Genomic DNA, 13,742 nt, shown 5'->3' on the forward strand with positions numbered 1-13,742 from the left:
TCCCCCCCGAGGCACGCGCCTGGCCGCACGGCCACCTACACTGCACCCCGCATCCCAACCCTGCCCTCAACCCTGGGGGGCCCGAGGCCTCAGCAAGGACAGAGATTGCTGGGCAGAGGGACTCAGCCAAGGGCAAGTGAGGCAGGGCTGGGGAGAAAAGGGGTAGCAGGAAATGGTTAGAGGTGGGTAGCAGGTCTCTGCCAGTGCCAGGGCTTGGCCACATGGGCATGGGGCTGGAAACCACATTTACTAGAGAACCCGGGCCAGGAGCGGAGGCAGCCAAGACATGGAAATTCCAGACAGCTCGTTCCAGGGAGGCTCACAGCAGAGAGGGGCAGGGTAGAGGTGCAGTTCGGGATCCCCAAGGGGGAGTGTTTGGCTGGGGGGTGGGGAGGCACTCCAGAGGCTTCCGTGTGAGAAAGCAGTGGACAGAAGGACTAAGAGGCAGCCACAGGACTGGGCCCACAGGAGGAGGGAGCTCAGAGGAAGATGCAGATAGGGGGCGCTACCCCACCGTGCAGGCTTCGGGAGCCCACAGGGGAGTCGGGGGTGTATTCCCAGTCAGAGGAGAAGCCTGTGGAGGGTTTAAGCAGGGGTGCAATATGGTTAGGTTCATGGAACTGGATGCCCCAGTGGCCACATGGAAAGGAGAGTGGAATCCAGGGTGCCACTGGGAAGGCAGCTCCAGGCGTGGGAGCGCGCACTGCTGGAGCCAGAGCAGGGTGGGCAGGGACGGAACAAAGAGGAGGGTTCTAGATGTATTTAGGAGCCAGAGCCAGGCTGCTGGGACTTGGTGTTATATGGGCATGGTGAGTGAAGATTGGGAAGCCAAGGATGGTCCCCCGTCTCTTCCTTTTCTGTGACCTGGGGGCAGCCACACTCACGATGCCAGGCCACTTGAAGATCAGACAGGGTCAGGCAAGAATGTGATCAGGACACAGCTGGTGCTTGGCTTCTGGAGGTGGGCTACAGATTCTTCTGGAAAGACTCTCGAAAACCTGGGCACCCCTTCCCTGGGCCTGCCCAGTGCAGGAAGCTCAAGAACTAGCAGAATATGGAGCCCAGCCCCTTCCCCCAGCTCCAGCAGGTGCTTTTGGTCAGAGGAGGTGACCTCTTTCACCCTGGTGTCTGTTGTACTGCAGGGGACCGGGGGCTAGAAAAGGGCTTGTTCAGAGTCGCACGGTAAAATCAGTTTCACAGTCCCTGGAGCAGTGCATATTGCCTGCGCCACAAAACCTGGTTGGGTTGGAACTTTAATCGCGTGCCACCTCCTCTGCCCCCCAGCCTGGGGTGCAGCTGCCTGAGTTCAGAAAACGACTGAGGTTCCTAGGGGAAGGGACGTTGGGGTCTGTGAGGAGCCTTATAAACCCCCGCGTGTGTGTGCGGGTGGCGTGTGCACTGATCCTCTGCGTTCCGTGACACTGTCTGACTCCGGGGGTCAGGAGTTTCTCGGCCCTCTTGCCCCAGGTAGTCCCCTCCCCTGCCAGCCGCCAGCTGCCAGCCTCCCCTCTGCCCTTACGCCCACTGTGCTTCCAGATGTGGACGAGTGCAGCATGAACAACGGGAGCTGTGACCAGGGCTGTATCAACACCAAGGGCAGCTACGAGTGTGTCTGTCCCCCGGGGAGGCGGCTCCACTGGAACCGGAAGGACTGCGTGGGTAGGTGGCCACCCTGTGCTGGCTTCTCCCCTGTACCTGGGCTTGGATGGGAGGGGTACTGGCTTTTCTGAGGTGGGGCTGAGCAGGGCAGCCCCTCCCTTTCCTCCAGGCCTGGCATTCCCGGGCAGAGGTTACTCTGATGCTGGGGTGTGGCTGATGGGAATGAGGACTTGCAGAGAAGGAGGGGGTCCCAGGCAGAGCATGCCGGTGTCAGCCAGAGGCACAGCAACAAGGACCTGCGGTGGGGAGGAGGGCACAGAGGAGATCTGGGGGCCCGTGTGCAGCCCCAACTGTGGGGCACAGGGGCCCTGCTGATGTCTCCGTAGGGCTAGAAGCTTAGAGGGAGTGGGTGTGGAGGCCTCTCCTCTGGCAGCTTCCCCTTGTCCTGCTGAGGAAGCTGAGGGGGAGGAAGAGGGCCACTCGGGGTGCAGCAACCTCAGTGGGGCACAGTTGCAGGGGATGTGGCAGTGCCTCCCGGAAAGCCCATGGTCCCTGCACCCTCTGTGGACGTGCTCGCAGCACTGGGTGCCCCTAGGCTGAGTTCTGGAGGAGCCGCTGCGTTCCCTGGTTCCCTGTACACAGGGCCCTGTCTGGGTGCTGGGGCTGTGGGCCTGCCCTCCTGGAACCTCCACACCGGGTCCTTGCCCGGCCACACTCTAACATCCCCAGAGCAGCCTAAGTGAGCCTTTTAAATTTAAGTTACAACATCCCTCTGGGCTCTGAACTGCCCCCCGCAAAGCTCCCCACCACCACACCGCACCCTCCACCCCTTCCACCACCACCACCCACCCCCGTAACTCCTCCTTTGACTCTGAATCAAAGCCACAGCGCTTGGAATGGCCTGAAGGCCAGCTGACGGGATTGCCCGCTGCTGTCTCCCTCGCTTGCTTCAGGCCAGCCTCACTGACTTCGCAGGGCCTCCACCAGCCCTCAGCCCGAGGCTGTGCACTTCTCTTGGCCTGGAGGGCTGTCTCCCAGCACTCCTCACTCCTCCCTTGCTGTGACGGTCTGTGGGTGAGGCCTGCCCCGTCACCCACCCAGAGCCGCAGCCTCGGCCACTTCCGCACCCATCTGGGCCCCCTTTGCTTCCAGCTGTCTTTCATTCCCATCACACTCCCAGCCACCAGAAGTAATGTGCACTTTACAGGTTCGTGTTGGCTTACGTCCGTCCGTCTGTCTGTCCGTCTCTCTGTCCTCACTAGAATGGAAGCTTGACACAGTTAAACAGGTCTTCCTGGCCTGTCCCATTCACTGCGGGAGCCCCAGCTCCTGGAACAGACCCTGACAATCATAGACACGAGTCAGTATTTGTAGGATGAATGAACGCGCTGGCGAATACAGACCATCGTTTAATACCTGAAATCAGAAGGTTGAGTGTCTCACGTACTTACGGAAGGAACTGCTGTGCTGTTCAGGCAAAGTCTCACTGAACAAAGTCAAGTGCTGCTCTTCTGTTGAGTTTCGGGAAAGAGCTTTTTTGGGGTTGTACTGGTTGGTGGCAGAGGCAGCATTAGGGGATATCTGTCTTAGGAGCATAGGAAGGATATGGTACCTTCAGATTCTTTGCAGGAAAGCGTTGTTCATTGAGGATGTTACGGGGTCATTGCTCTGTGGTGAGCGGGTTTACGCAAACCTGCCTCCAAGGGCCAAGGAAACGGAGTGGCGGGAGAAAGAGGCTGTCACATTTAGTTTCTCAGAAGGAAACGTTCGGCCGGGCGCGGTCACTCATGCCTGTAATCCCAGCACTTTGAGAGGCTAAGGTTGGCACATCACCAGATCACCTAATTTTTGTATTTTTAGTAGAGAGGAGGTTTCACCATGTTGGTCAGGCTGGTCTCGAACTCCTGACTTTGTGATCCACCCGCCTCAGCCTCCCAAAGTGCTGGGATTGCAGGCGTGAGCCATCGTACCTGGCTACTCCTACTGCTCTTTACCATTTGCTGCTTTTGAACTTTTTCTTCCATCCAAGATCCTAACAGTTAGGTGAACTCATTGTGGTACAGATATGATCACCCAGGACAATAGCTGTCCAGCGACATCCTGAATTCTTCAGCAAATGTTGGTCTGTCTCCTGGAGTTTAGGAAAATTTCCTTCAGCACTCAGCATAGCTCTAGACCTGGCTTTACATCCAGCATTAGAGATCTGATTTCTGGCTCAGCAACTTTAATGGAATATTGTGCAATAGGATTTTTCCTTTCCTGGGATAAACCCTAAGGGAGGAGTTGCTTGTGCAGGAGGTGAGGGGCAGGAGCAGAGAAGTTAGGATGTGATGAGTGGCTGGTGAAGATGGAGCTGGGCGGAGAGAGCGGCAAGTGGATTTCAGAAGGTTTGGGTGGGAGGAAACTGAGGCCAAGGTATACCAGTGGCAGAAGCTATTAAATGATGGCATTTTGTCTCCTAACATTTTAGAGCTCCTCTTAAATATATTAATGTATTAGATTTGATGTGTCAGAAGTTCCCACAATGACCGATGTTATTCTAAGTTGGTGGTGGTTGTCGCTGTTTGGGTTTTGTGGTGAGTAGGGGGCAGTTTGCTATTTACCAAGAGAAGCACAAGTTAGGATAATAGTCTAAATTCATAAGGCTGCAGGAGCTCAAGCCAGGGAAGTTGCAGCCTTGGCATAACCAGCCCATGATCATCGCTTTCATCAGTCAAAAGTGTGTGCTTAGAATGACGTTCCCGGTTCCCCAAACATGCACAGGCTGGAAAGGACCGTGCAGTCAGTGATCTGACAGCTGTGACCCCAGAATATGGAGAAGACAAAGGGGCCTCCTTTCACATGTTGGCAGAACAGGAGTGCCCTCAGGAAGACTTTAGAAGACACCCAAGGAAAACTCTGCCTAGTAGCCTATGGGAATTGGCCCCTAGTATCATAGACCTCTGGCCATTGATCCTGAGGGCCAGCTTGGATTGAGTTGGAAGCATGCAGAGTCTGTGTTGCCATCTGCTCCCCAAGGAGCACCCCGTTGTCTATCCAGCAGACACAAGACAAGTCAGAGCACAACAAAACTCATGAGATAAACCTTTATCTAATAGTCAAGCAAAAGCAAAGTGCCCAGCAGCAGAACACGCAGGTAAATGTGCGTCTCCGAACACAAGGTCTTGCTCCTCAGCCAGAGGCCCACTTGCTAACAAAGCAGTCAGCGCAAGAGAGCAGCAAAGCAAGTGAGAACTCAGAGTGTTGCCGCACTGTGCCCTCCCAGAAAGCAGTCAGCAGGACAGACAAAATGTGGGCCCCGGGGGCTTGACCAAGGACACCTGTGGCCCACGGCTCCCAAAGGACACTGGGAAGCAAGGGTTTCTAAAACAATCTTGGAGGAACCTCCGGAATTACCAAAGGATGAGATCAGCCACCGCTCAGTATCTGAAACCAGAAAGCCGAGCTGTCACTTAAGAAAGGGGGAACTGTGTTGGTCAGGAAGGCTCAGGGAGCAAAGCAAACTGTCGGTCTTCCTGGAGGATTTGGTGCAAGCTTATTCCAGGCAGGTTGGGATCAGGGTGATGGGAGTCTAAAAGCATGGCCTGTGTGGGTTACAGAAGGGAAGTGACTTGCCTGAGCCTGGAAGCCTGGTTACCCTGGAGTGACCCCACACTGATGACTGACAGAGTGTGAGGCTGTCACTCAGGAGCTGGCTTTCAGAGGCGCGCCACGTAAGCCGGCTGTTACCGACCCATTAGCTGTCTGTAAAATCAGTTCTGGTATTTACCGTGGCTGTAGAACCGTCAGTCTTCTCCTCGGAGTCCGGGGGACTTTCTCATCCTCTAAAGATAAGTCAGCATGTGAGAAAATCTGGAGGCTGTTTCGGACATCTCCAGACACCTGATGGCTGTATCAGGGGCTGCCCCAAAGAGGTGCTTCTGAGCAGTCCCTCCCATGGCCCTCCCAGGAAGCCCTGTTCATTTACTGCCAGGGGGAACAGACGCCTGCCCTGGAGAACTCCGCCCTGCCCTCAGGGAGTTCCTGGTCTGGGGATGGGGACAGGAACCTTCTCACAGCCAGGACTGGAGCCTGAGCGGGAGGAGGGACTAAGCCAGCTGTCTGGGCCCAGCATCCCCACACGACCAAGGGACCTGTGATCTCCAGGCGTCTTCCCACCAAGCCAGCCCAGCCATGGAAGAGGGCAGTGGGGGGAGTCCCCATTAGGCCATGCCCAGGACCCTCCCGGCTCCGGGAAGTCTCCGCCCTGGCCTCTCTCAGCTCTCTCTACCATCTCCCTTCACAGACACAGGCAAGTGTCTTTCTCGAGCCAAGACCTCCCCCCGGGCCCAGCTGTCCTGCAGCAAGGTGGGCGGTGTGGAGAGCTGCTTCCTTTCCTGCCCCGCCCACACGCTCTTCGTGCCAGGTAACCCGGCTGTCCCTGAGATGGGATGCTGTGGCAGGGGGTTCTTCTTCCCTGGGGTCCCACCATTGCTCCCAGCTGTCCTCCAGGAAAGAGCCCGACCTAGGAATGGGGGTCTCTGATAACTGAGTGACACTAAGGCAGCTGTCTGGTTTTCTGTGGGCCTCACTGTCCTCAGTAAACCCAGTGGGCTCCTTCCTCCAGGCCACTTGCCTGTGGTTGTGTAGCGGAAACTGGCGGAAGAATCTGTCCTGATCTTCGTCTCACTCCACAATCCCTCGGAGGCCCCAAGAACCTGAGGGCCGTGGGAGGGAGGCGCACCCAGGCCCACCTCACCCACTGGCTTCTCTGCAGACTCGGAAAATAGCTACGTCCTGAGCTGCGGAGTTCCAGGGCCGCAGGGCAAGGCACTGCAGAAACGCAATGGCACCAGCTCTGGCCTCGGGCCCAGCTGCTCAGGTAACCCCTCGGCCTGTCCATGCTGCATGCCACTGGGTGACCTTGACTTTGCATCCAGCATCATGCTGGCAGGGGAGGAAGGGGCACCGCCCAGGGAAGACCTTCCTGCTCTCGGTGGCCTGGGGCACTGGCGATGAGCCAGGCCCAGGACCTAGAAGCCAGCATGCTGCAGGCCAAGTTCCAGCCCAGAGTCAGGGGACCATGGGAGGGCCCTTCCGGCTCTGAGGTCATAGCCAGAGTGGTTCAGGGACCCTAACGTGCTGTGAGTGCACTGTCTGGGTGGAGTAAGCCACATCTGCTGTGGCTATTAGATTCTGCCGAGTCAGAGCTGGCCTGGCCGTGCAGAGGGTGCCGAGAAGCACCAAGGTGCAGCACGGTCCCAGCCATTCGGGAGCAACGCGCCGGGCTTGGTCAGCATGGCATAGCCAGCCTTAGCTCCTGCCAGCTAAGGAGCTGGGGATTGTGTCTTCAGCAGCTTTTCTTACTCAGGATGCTGAATTTGATAGATAGGTGCATTTCTGTATGTTTCTTTATTTTTATTATTTTCTTTTAACGGAGTCTCACTCTGTCACCCAGGCTGGAGTGCAGTGATGTGATCTTGGCTCACTGCAACCTCCGCATCCCAGGTTCAAGCAATTCTCCTGCCTCAGCCTCCCGAATAACTGGGATTACAGGTGCCCATCACCACACCTGGCTAATTTTTGTATTTTTAGTAGAGACAGGGTTTCACCATGTTGGTCAGGCTGGTCTCAAACCCCTGACCTCAAATGATCTGCCTGCCTCGGCCTCCCAGAGTGCTAGGATTACAGGCATGAGCCACCACAGCTGGCCCATTTCTGTATATTGAATGCATATGTGATTTTATTGTAAGCACCTGTGGTGGTAGGCGTCTTTAGTCCAAGGGCTATGATTTGCTCTTGCAAGGAACCGGCAGTCCTGGGAATCTACAGCAGTTCCCTTCCTTGCTCTCCTCTCTCTTCTGTTCTACGCTCTTTCCTAAAACACAGTCATGGCTTGGTGATGGGGAGGAAGTAGGAAGATCCCTTCCCTCCTCCAAAGAAGACCTCTGGTGGGTGGCCCTTGGGCTTGAGCTTGACTCCACCATCCATGTGTTCACCTGTTTTAGGCCTTGCAGGGAGAGAAATGGGGCAGGAGAGGGTCCCCCACGCCAGGAGAGCTGTCAGGGCACAGGGACTCAGACCAAGCCCCACCCCCAGCCCCAGATGGATTTGTCCGTGGCAGTCCCTGTCCCCCATCACCTCCTTGCCTGCAGGAGAGGCCACCACCTGGGGGAATTTTGGCTTTCCCCAGATGCCCCTGCCACCCCCATCAAACAGAAGGCCCGCTTCAAGATCCGAGATGCCAAGTGCCATCTCCGGCCCCACAGCCAGGTGCGAGCAAAGGAGACCGCCAGGCAGCCGCTGCTGGGTGAGTGGGCCGCCCTGCTGCCAACCCACACCAAGGGGGCTGTGGGAGAGTCCTCATGCCTGGGAGCTGGGGCCCCGGGGTCCAGCGAGTCTGGTTTCCGAGGGTGGAGGCCTCTCCCACCTGGCAGCTATTTATTGAATGAGAGTTTCCAAGGACCTTCCAGGCTGGGGGAATAGCAGAGGCAAACTTGGTACGAGGGGCCCCAGAGGAAGGCACCAGCTCTGTCCCCGTGAAGATTCCTCCTCAAACGTAACAGAGCTTTCAGCACGCAGCAGGCTCTGCCCGGAGCCCGATCTGCACTGGCCAAACCCTCAGCAGGCCCAGAGCTGGGGTCACAGCCTCATTCATGAATATGTAGGAGGTGCCTCCGCCTGCAGCAGCGTGATGGACCGGGTGTGAGACCTGGCTCAGCCGCCAGCCCCTCCTGAGACCTCGAGCCAGCCCTGGCCTTCTCTAGCCTGAGTTTTTCCATCTGCACCACGGACTGCTAGGCACAGGGGTCCTCGCCGATGGTACTCTGTGTGCAGGGCTTGGTAGGACCTTGCTCCCTGCCCCATGCCGGCTTTGCCACAGTGGTCCTTTCCTTGTCCAGACCACTGCCATGTGACTTTCGTGACCCTCAAGTGTGACTCCTCCAAGAAGAGGCGCCGTGGCCGCAAGTCCCCATCCAAGGAGGTGTCCCACATCACAGCAGAGTTTGAGATCGAGACAAAGATGGAAGAGGCCTCAGGTAGGTGAGGGGTTCTCTTGGGGGCTTCTGCAGGCCTGAAGGAGGACAACAGGCTGGGGGCACTGCCAGGGGCCTGCCAGGCATGAAGCTGGGCTCCCATCAGAGCACAGCTGTGGCTGGAGACAGAGGCAGGCCCACAAGCAAAGGGAGCTGGTAGGGGTCAACATCTGCAGCCAGGATAGAAGAGGCAGCCCAGAGCAATGAGACAAGGTGACCGCAAAAGTCACATGACCCTTATCTGCCCCTCCACACTCCTGCTGGGGCCCGGGAGGACAAATAGGTACAGCCCCCCCTAGAATGGTTGAGCCAAGGACTGTCTTTCCTGGTTCCGGAAGGGGGTTCTAATGCTGGCTCAGGTGTCACAGCAGCACTTTGCTCTTGGCTATACGTGAGTGTCAACTTGTGAGTCATTGATGTTGAAGAGATGGGATCTGTCAGCAGAGAAGTGTGGTGTGGGCCTGGCTGTGGGCTTGGGCACTGTGAAAAGAAAAGTCTCCACCCAGGTAACACTCTCAGCCAGAGAGGCAGACGCACGTGTAAACCACCCATTGCCAGGTGAGACTCTTGGTTGGGGGTACGGGGGGGGGGGGGGGGCGGGCACAAGAACAAACAATGCATACAGCTGAGGTCTGCCCCCACGGGAGGGCTTAGGAAATGTCTTAGTCTGGCTGGGCGCGGTGGTTCACGCCTGTAATCCCAGCACTCTGGGAGGCCAAGGTGGGTGGATCACTTGAGGTCAGGAGTTCAAGACCAGCCTGGCCAACATGGTGAAACCTTGTCTCTACTAAAAATACAAAAATTAGCCAGGTGTGGTGGTGGGCATCTGTAATCTCAGTTACTCAGGAGGCTGAGGCAGGAGAATCGCTTGAACCCAGGAGGCAGAGGTTGCAGTGAGCTGACACGAACCACTTCACTCCAGCCTGGGTAACAGAGTGAGATGCCATCTCAAAAAAAAAAGGAAATGTCTTAGTCTATTCGCGTTGCTAAAAGGAACACCTGAGGCTGGATAATTTATCAGGAAAAGAGTTTATTGGCTCTGCGCTCTGCAGGCTGTCTGAGAACACGGTAGCAGTGTCTGCCTGGTGAGGCCTTAGGCTGCTTCTGATCAAGGAGGAAGGTGAAGAGCAGCCAGCATCCCATGGCAAGAGGAAAGGAGCAAGAGAGGGGAGGGGGTGCCTACGTCTTTTCAACAATCACATCTCGTGGGGACTAGTAGAGCCAGCAAGAACTCACTACCACGAGGACAGCACCAGGCCATTCATGAGGGATCTATCCCATGACCCTGACACCACCCACCAGGCCCCACCCCCAGCATTAGGGATCAGATTGCAACATGAGATTTGGAAGAGACAGATATCCAAACCGTATCAGGAAGCCTTCCCAGAAGAGGCACCATTTGAATGAGAGCTTGGAATCAAGCTCACTGGGTGGAAGAGGTGGCATTCAGGCAGAGGGAACAGAATGAGATCACTTGGACACAGGAAGGGGAACATCACACACCGGGGCCTATTGTGGGGAGGGGGGACGCGGGGAGGGATGGCATTGGGAGTTATACCTGATGTAAATGATGAGTTGATGGGTGCTGACAAGTTGATGGGTGCAGCACACCAACATGGCACATGTATACATATGTAGCAAACCTGCACGTTGTGCACGTGTACCCTAGAACATAAAGTATTAAAAAAGAATAGGCAAAGACAGAGGTCAGAGAGAGAAGGAGGTGTCCAGGAAGCAGTGAGTAGGGCCAGGTGGTTATACTTTGGAATCCACAGGGAGTGTCAGAGTGGAGGGGATGAGGCTGGCCAGGCCAGATGGGGCTGGACCTTAAATGGCCTTGGATTCAAGGCCAGAGAGCTGGACACTCTCCTGGGGACAGTGGCAGTCCTCGAGGTCTTTGAGTGACAGAAACGAGTTCTTGCCCCACGAGTCGCACCCTGGGGGGTGATGTGTTGCAGTGGCAGCTGCCTGGATTGCACTCAGGTCTGCCGCGTGGCCTCGGGCAGGCCCTGCCTCCCAGCTCCGCAGCCTCCTTATCTGTCAGATGGGCACGACAGTGGCCCCTTGCCCCAGGACTGTTGTGAGAATGCGCTGAGGTGGTCCGAGCCTAGTGCAGGGCCTGGTGTGGGGGAGCCCTCAGCTAAAAAGGCAGTGGCTAGCAGGGTTGCCAGCGATTCACGTTCTATCTCCCTGCCCCTGCAGACACTTGCGAAGCGGACTGCTTGCGGAAGCGAGCGGAACAGAGCCTGCAGGCTGCCATCAAGACCCTGCGCAAGTCCATTGGCCGGCAGCAGTTCTATGTCCAGGTCTCAGGCACTGAGTACGAGGTAGCCCAGAGGCCAGCCAAGGCCCTGGAGGGGCAGGGGGCGTGTGGCGCCGGCCAGGTGCTACAGGACGGCAAATGCGGTGAGTCCTTGCCCGTGGCCACCCAAATGCTCACTCTGTCCTTCCTTGCCGGGGTAAACAGTGATGGGCATGCAGGGGAGACAGACGCCTGGGGAGGGGACAGAGAGATGCAGAGGCCTGCTGGGGAGAAGCACTGCAGCCCTCATGGTCATCGCTGTCATTTGAAGAGCACTCCTCTGTGCTGGGCCTCGGGCATGTGATCACAGTCCTGAGGAGGGACAAGGAGTGAACAGGACAGCAAGGCCACGGTCGAGGGGCGCGAGGGGGCACAGGAACCAGAACAGGCCCTCTCCAGTCTGGGATGTGGTTCGAGGAAGCTTCCTGGAGGAGGAGAAGTCACGTGAGCTGAGACCTCAGGGCTCCGGGAGTCGGAGAGGCTGAGTCAGGGTTGGGGGACAGAACAGCGTTGTCATGAGGCCTAGGGCCACCCAGGAGGGCAGCGTCGTGCTGCAGGGAAGCAGGTGAGGCCAGTCCCCAGCGGGCTGGTGTGGGCTGGAAGGGAGAGCCTGGAGGCAGAACAGGCAAAACCAGCACACCAGACGGTCCTAGTTCTAGTGGAGCTCGCATGCCCGTGGGGAAGATAGACGGTGAGCCAGTGAACATGCCCACAGGTGCAGTGAGGCCAGAGGTGATGGAACCTGGCAGGCCACAGACACCACTCTGAGTTCGACAGGGAGCCATAGGAATGCTTAGACCAAGGACACAGGCTCGTGCGCACTGTTAGGGAAGGCTGAGTAGGGGGGGCGGAGCAAGGACGGGGAGGAGCATGAGACGGAGGGGGCTCCTAGGGAGAGACAGACTTCAAGGACAACTCCAAGGGTTTGACCAATTGGGCAGAGGTGGGATCGCTCCCTGATATGGGCCAAATCCCCAAGGTCTTGAGGAAGAGTGGGCTGGGGGGAGGAAAATTGAGGAAGAGTGGGCTGGGGGGAGGGAAATTGAGGAAGAGTGGGCTGGGGGGAGGGAAACTGAGGAAGAGTGGGCTGGGGGAGGGAAACTGAGGAAGAGTGGGCTGGGGGGAGGGAAATTGAGGAAGAGTGGGCTGGGGGAAAGGGGCGCACAGGCTGGACGTGTTCAGTTTGAGATGCTCACAAGTCATCCACATGGAGATGCTGGACGGGCAGTTGGAGCCACAAGTCCGAAGCCTCAAACAATAGGGTTGGCCAGGGGTGTAAACTGGGAAGCCGGTGGAGAAGAGGTGACACCTGGTTGTGGGGGGAAGCTGTTGGTAAAAAGGTGACACCTGGCGGGGGCGGGGAAGCTGCTGGAGAAGTGGGGAAGATTTTGGAGAAGAGGTGACACGTGGTGGTGGGGGAAGCTGTTGGTAAAGAGGTGACACCTGGTGGTGGGGGAAGCTGTTGGTAAAGAGGTGACACCTGGTGGTGGGGGAAGTTGTTGGTAAAGAGGTGACATCTGGCGGGGGCGGGGAAGCTGCTGGAGAAGTGGGGAAGCTTTTGGAGAAGAGGTGACACCTGATGGGAGAAGGGCCAGATTGGGGAAGCTGGGACTCTGGCTCAGACAGTGGAGGGAGACAGCCCTACGGACAAGGGGAGACAAAGAGGACTTGGTGATGTCATTTTTCTAATTTCTTTTTTTGTTTGTTTTTGTTTTTGAGACGGAGTCTCGCTCTGTAGCCAGGCTGGAGTGTAATGGTGTAATCTCAGCTCATTGCAACCTCTGCCTCCCAGGTTCAAGCTATTCTCCTGCCTCAGCCTCCCAAGTAGCTGAGACTACAGGCACATGCCACCATGTCTGGCTAATTTTTGTATCTTTAGTAGAGATGGAGTTTCACTATGTTGGCCAGGCTGATCTCAAACTCCTGACCTCATGATCTGCCCACCTCGGTCTCCCAAAGTGCTGGGATTATGGGCGTGAGCCACCGTGCCCAGCCTCTTCTATTTTCAATAACTTATTTTGGGCCGGGCATGGTGGCTCACACCTGTAATTCCAGCACTTTGGGAGACCGAGACAGGTGGATCACCTGAGGTCAGGAGTTTGAGACCAGCATGCCCAACATGGTGAAACCCCATCTCTACTAAAGATATAAAAATTAGCTGGGCATGGTGGCAGGCACCTGCAATCCTAGCTACCAGGGAGGCTGAGACAGGAGAATCGCTTGAACCCAGGAGGCGGAGGTTGCAGTGAGCTGAGATCATGCTACTGCACTCTAGTCTGGGTGACAGAGCGAGACTCCATCTCAAAATAAAAATAAATAATTTCAAAATAAGTTATTTATTTCAAACTTTCAGAAACATTGTCAAACAGATAAAAAAAAACTTCCATTCATCCAAATTTCCCAGCTGTGCACATTTGACCGCATCCGCCCCCTCTGTCTCCCACACGTGTATGCATGTGTGTAAGTGTGCACGCGTGTGTGAGTGTGTAGTCTTTACCATCCAACCCACATGCCCACTCCATTCAGCTTCAGCAATCCTTCCAACAAGGTCCCTTTTGTCTTTCTGGTCCCAGCTCCCATCCAGAAAGACATGTCACTCTCCACTGTGTCTTCAGGCTCCTTCCGTCTGGAGCTGCGTCTCTCCTTTCCCTGCCTCTCCTGTCCTTGTTCTGACCTCATCTCCTCTGGGCTGGCGCTCAGAGCTCCCTCTGGTTTTTCCTGGGGACCTGACTCAGGGCCCAGGGTCCGGTAGGAACCTCAGCTTTGAGGCCTGATCCTGGGTGCCCCATCAGCAGGCAGAGGATACCCCCAGCCCACCACACAGG

The 13,742-nt window shown here is 56.6% G+C and overlaps 1 protein-coding gene across 3 annotated transcripts in view; it reads left to right on the forward strand.

Annotated features, from left to right (window-relative positions):
• Window positions 1-13,742, forward strand: part of SCUBE1 (signal peptide, CUB domain and EGF like domain containing 1) — a 143,347-nt gene that overhangs the window by 116,975 nt on the left and 12,630 nt on the right. For all 3 annotated transcript variants that reach the window (XM_073006635.1, XM_073006636.1, XM_073006637.1), the window contains 6 exons: window positions 1,537-1,659; window positions 5,885-6,004; window positions 6,356-6,460; window positions 7,772-7,888; window positions 8,481-8,618; window positions 10,818-11,021. In XM_073006635.1, the coding sequence (XP_072862736.1) occupies window positions 1,537-1,659; window positions 5,885-6,004; window positions 6,356-6,460; window positions 7,772-7,888; window positions 8,481-8,618; window positions 10,818-11,021 (807 nt within the window). The remainder of the gene's footprint in view (window positions 1-1,536; window positions 1,660-5,884; window positions 6,005-6,355; window positions 6,461-7,771; window positions 7,889-8,480; window positions 8,619-10,817; window positions 11,022-13,742) is intronic.

Source organism: Chlorocebus sabaeus, chromosome 19 (genome assembly GCF_047675955.1).
Source record: "Chlorocebus sabaeus isolate Y175 chromosome 19, mChlSab1.0.hap1, whole genome shotgun sequence".
In the NCBI taxonomy this organism is placed as follows: domain Eukaryota; kingdom Metazoa; phylum Chordata; class Mammalia; order Primates; family Cercopithecidae; genus Chlorocebus; species Chlorocebus sabaeus.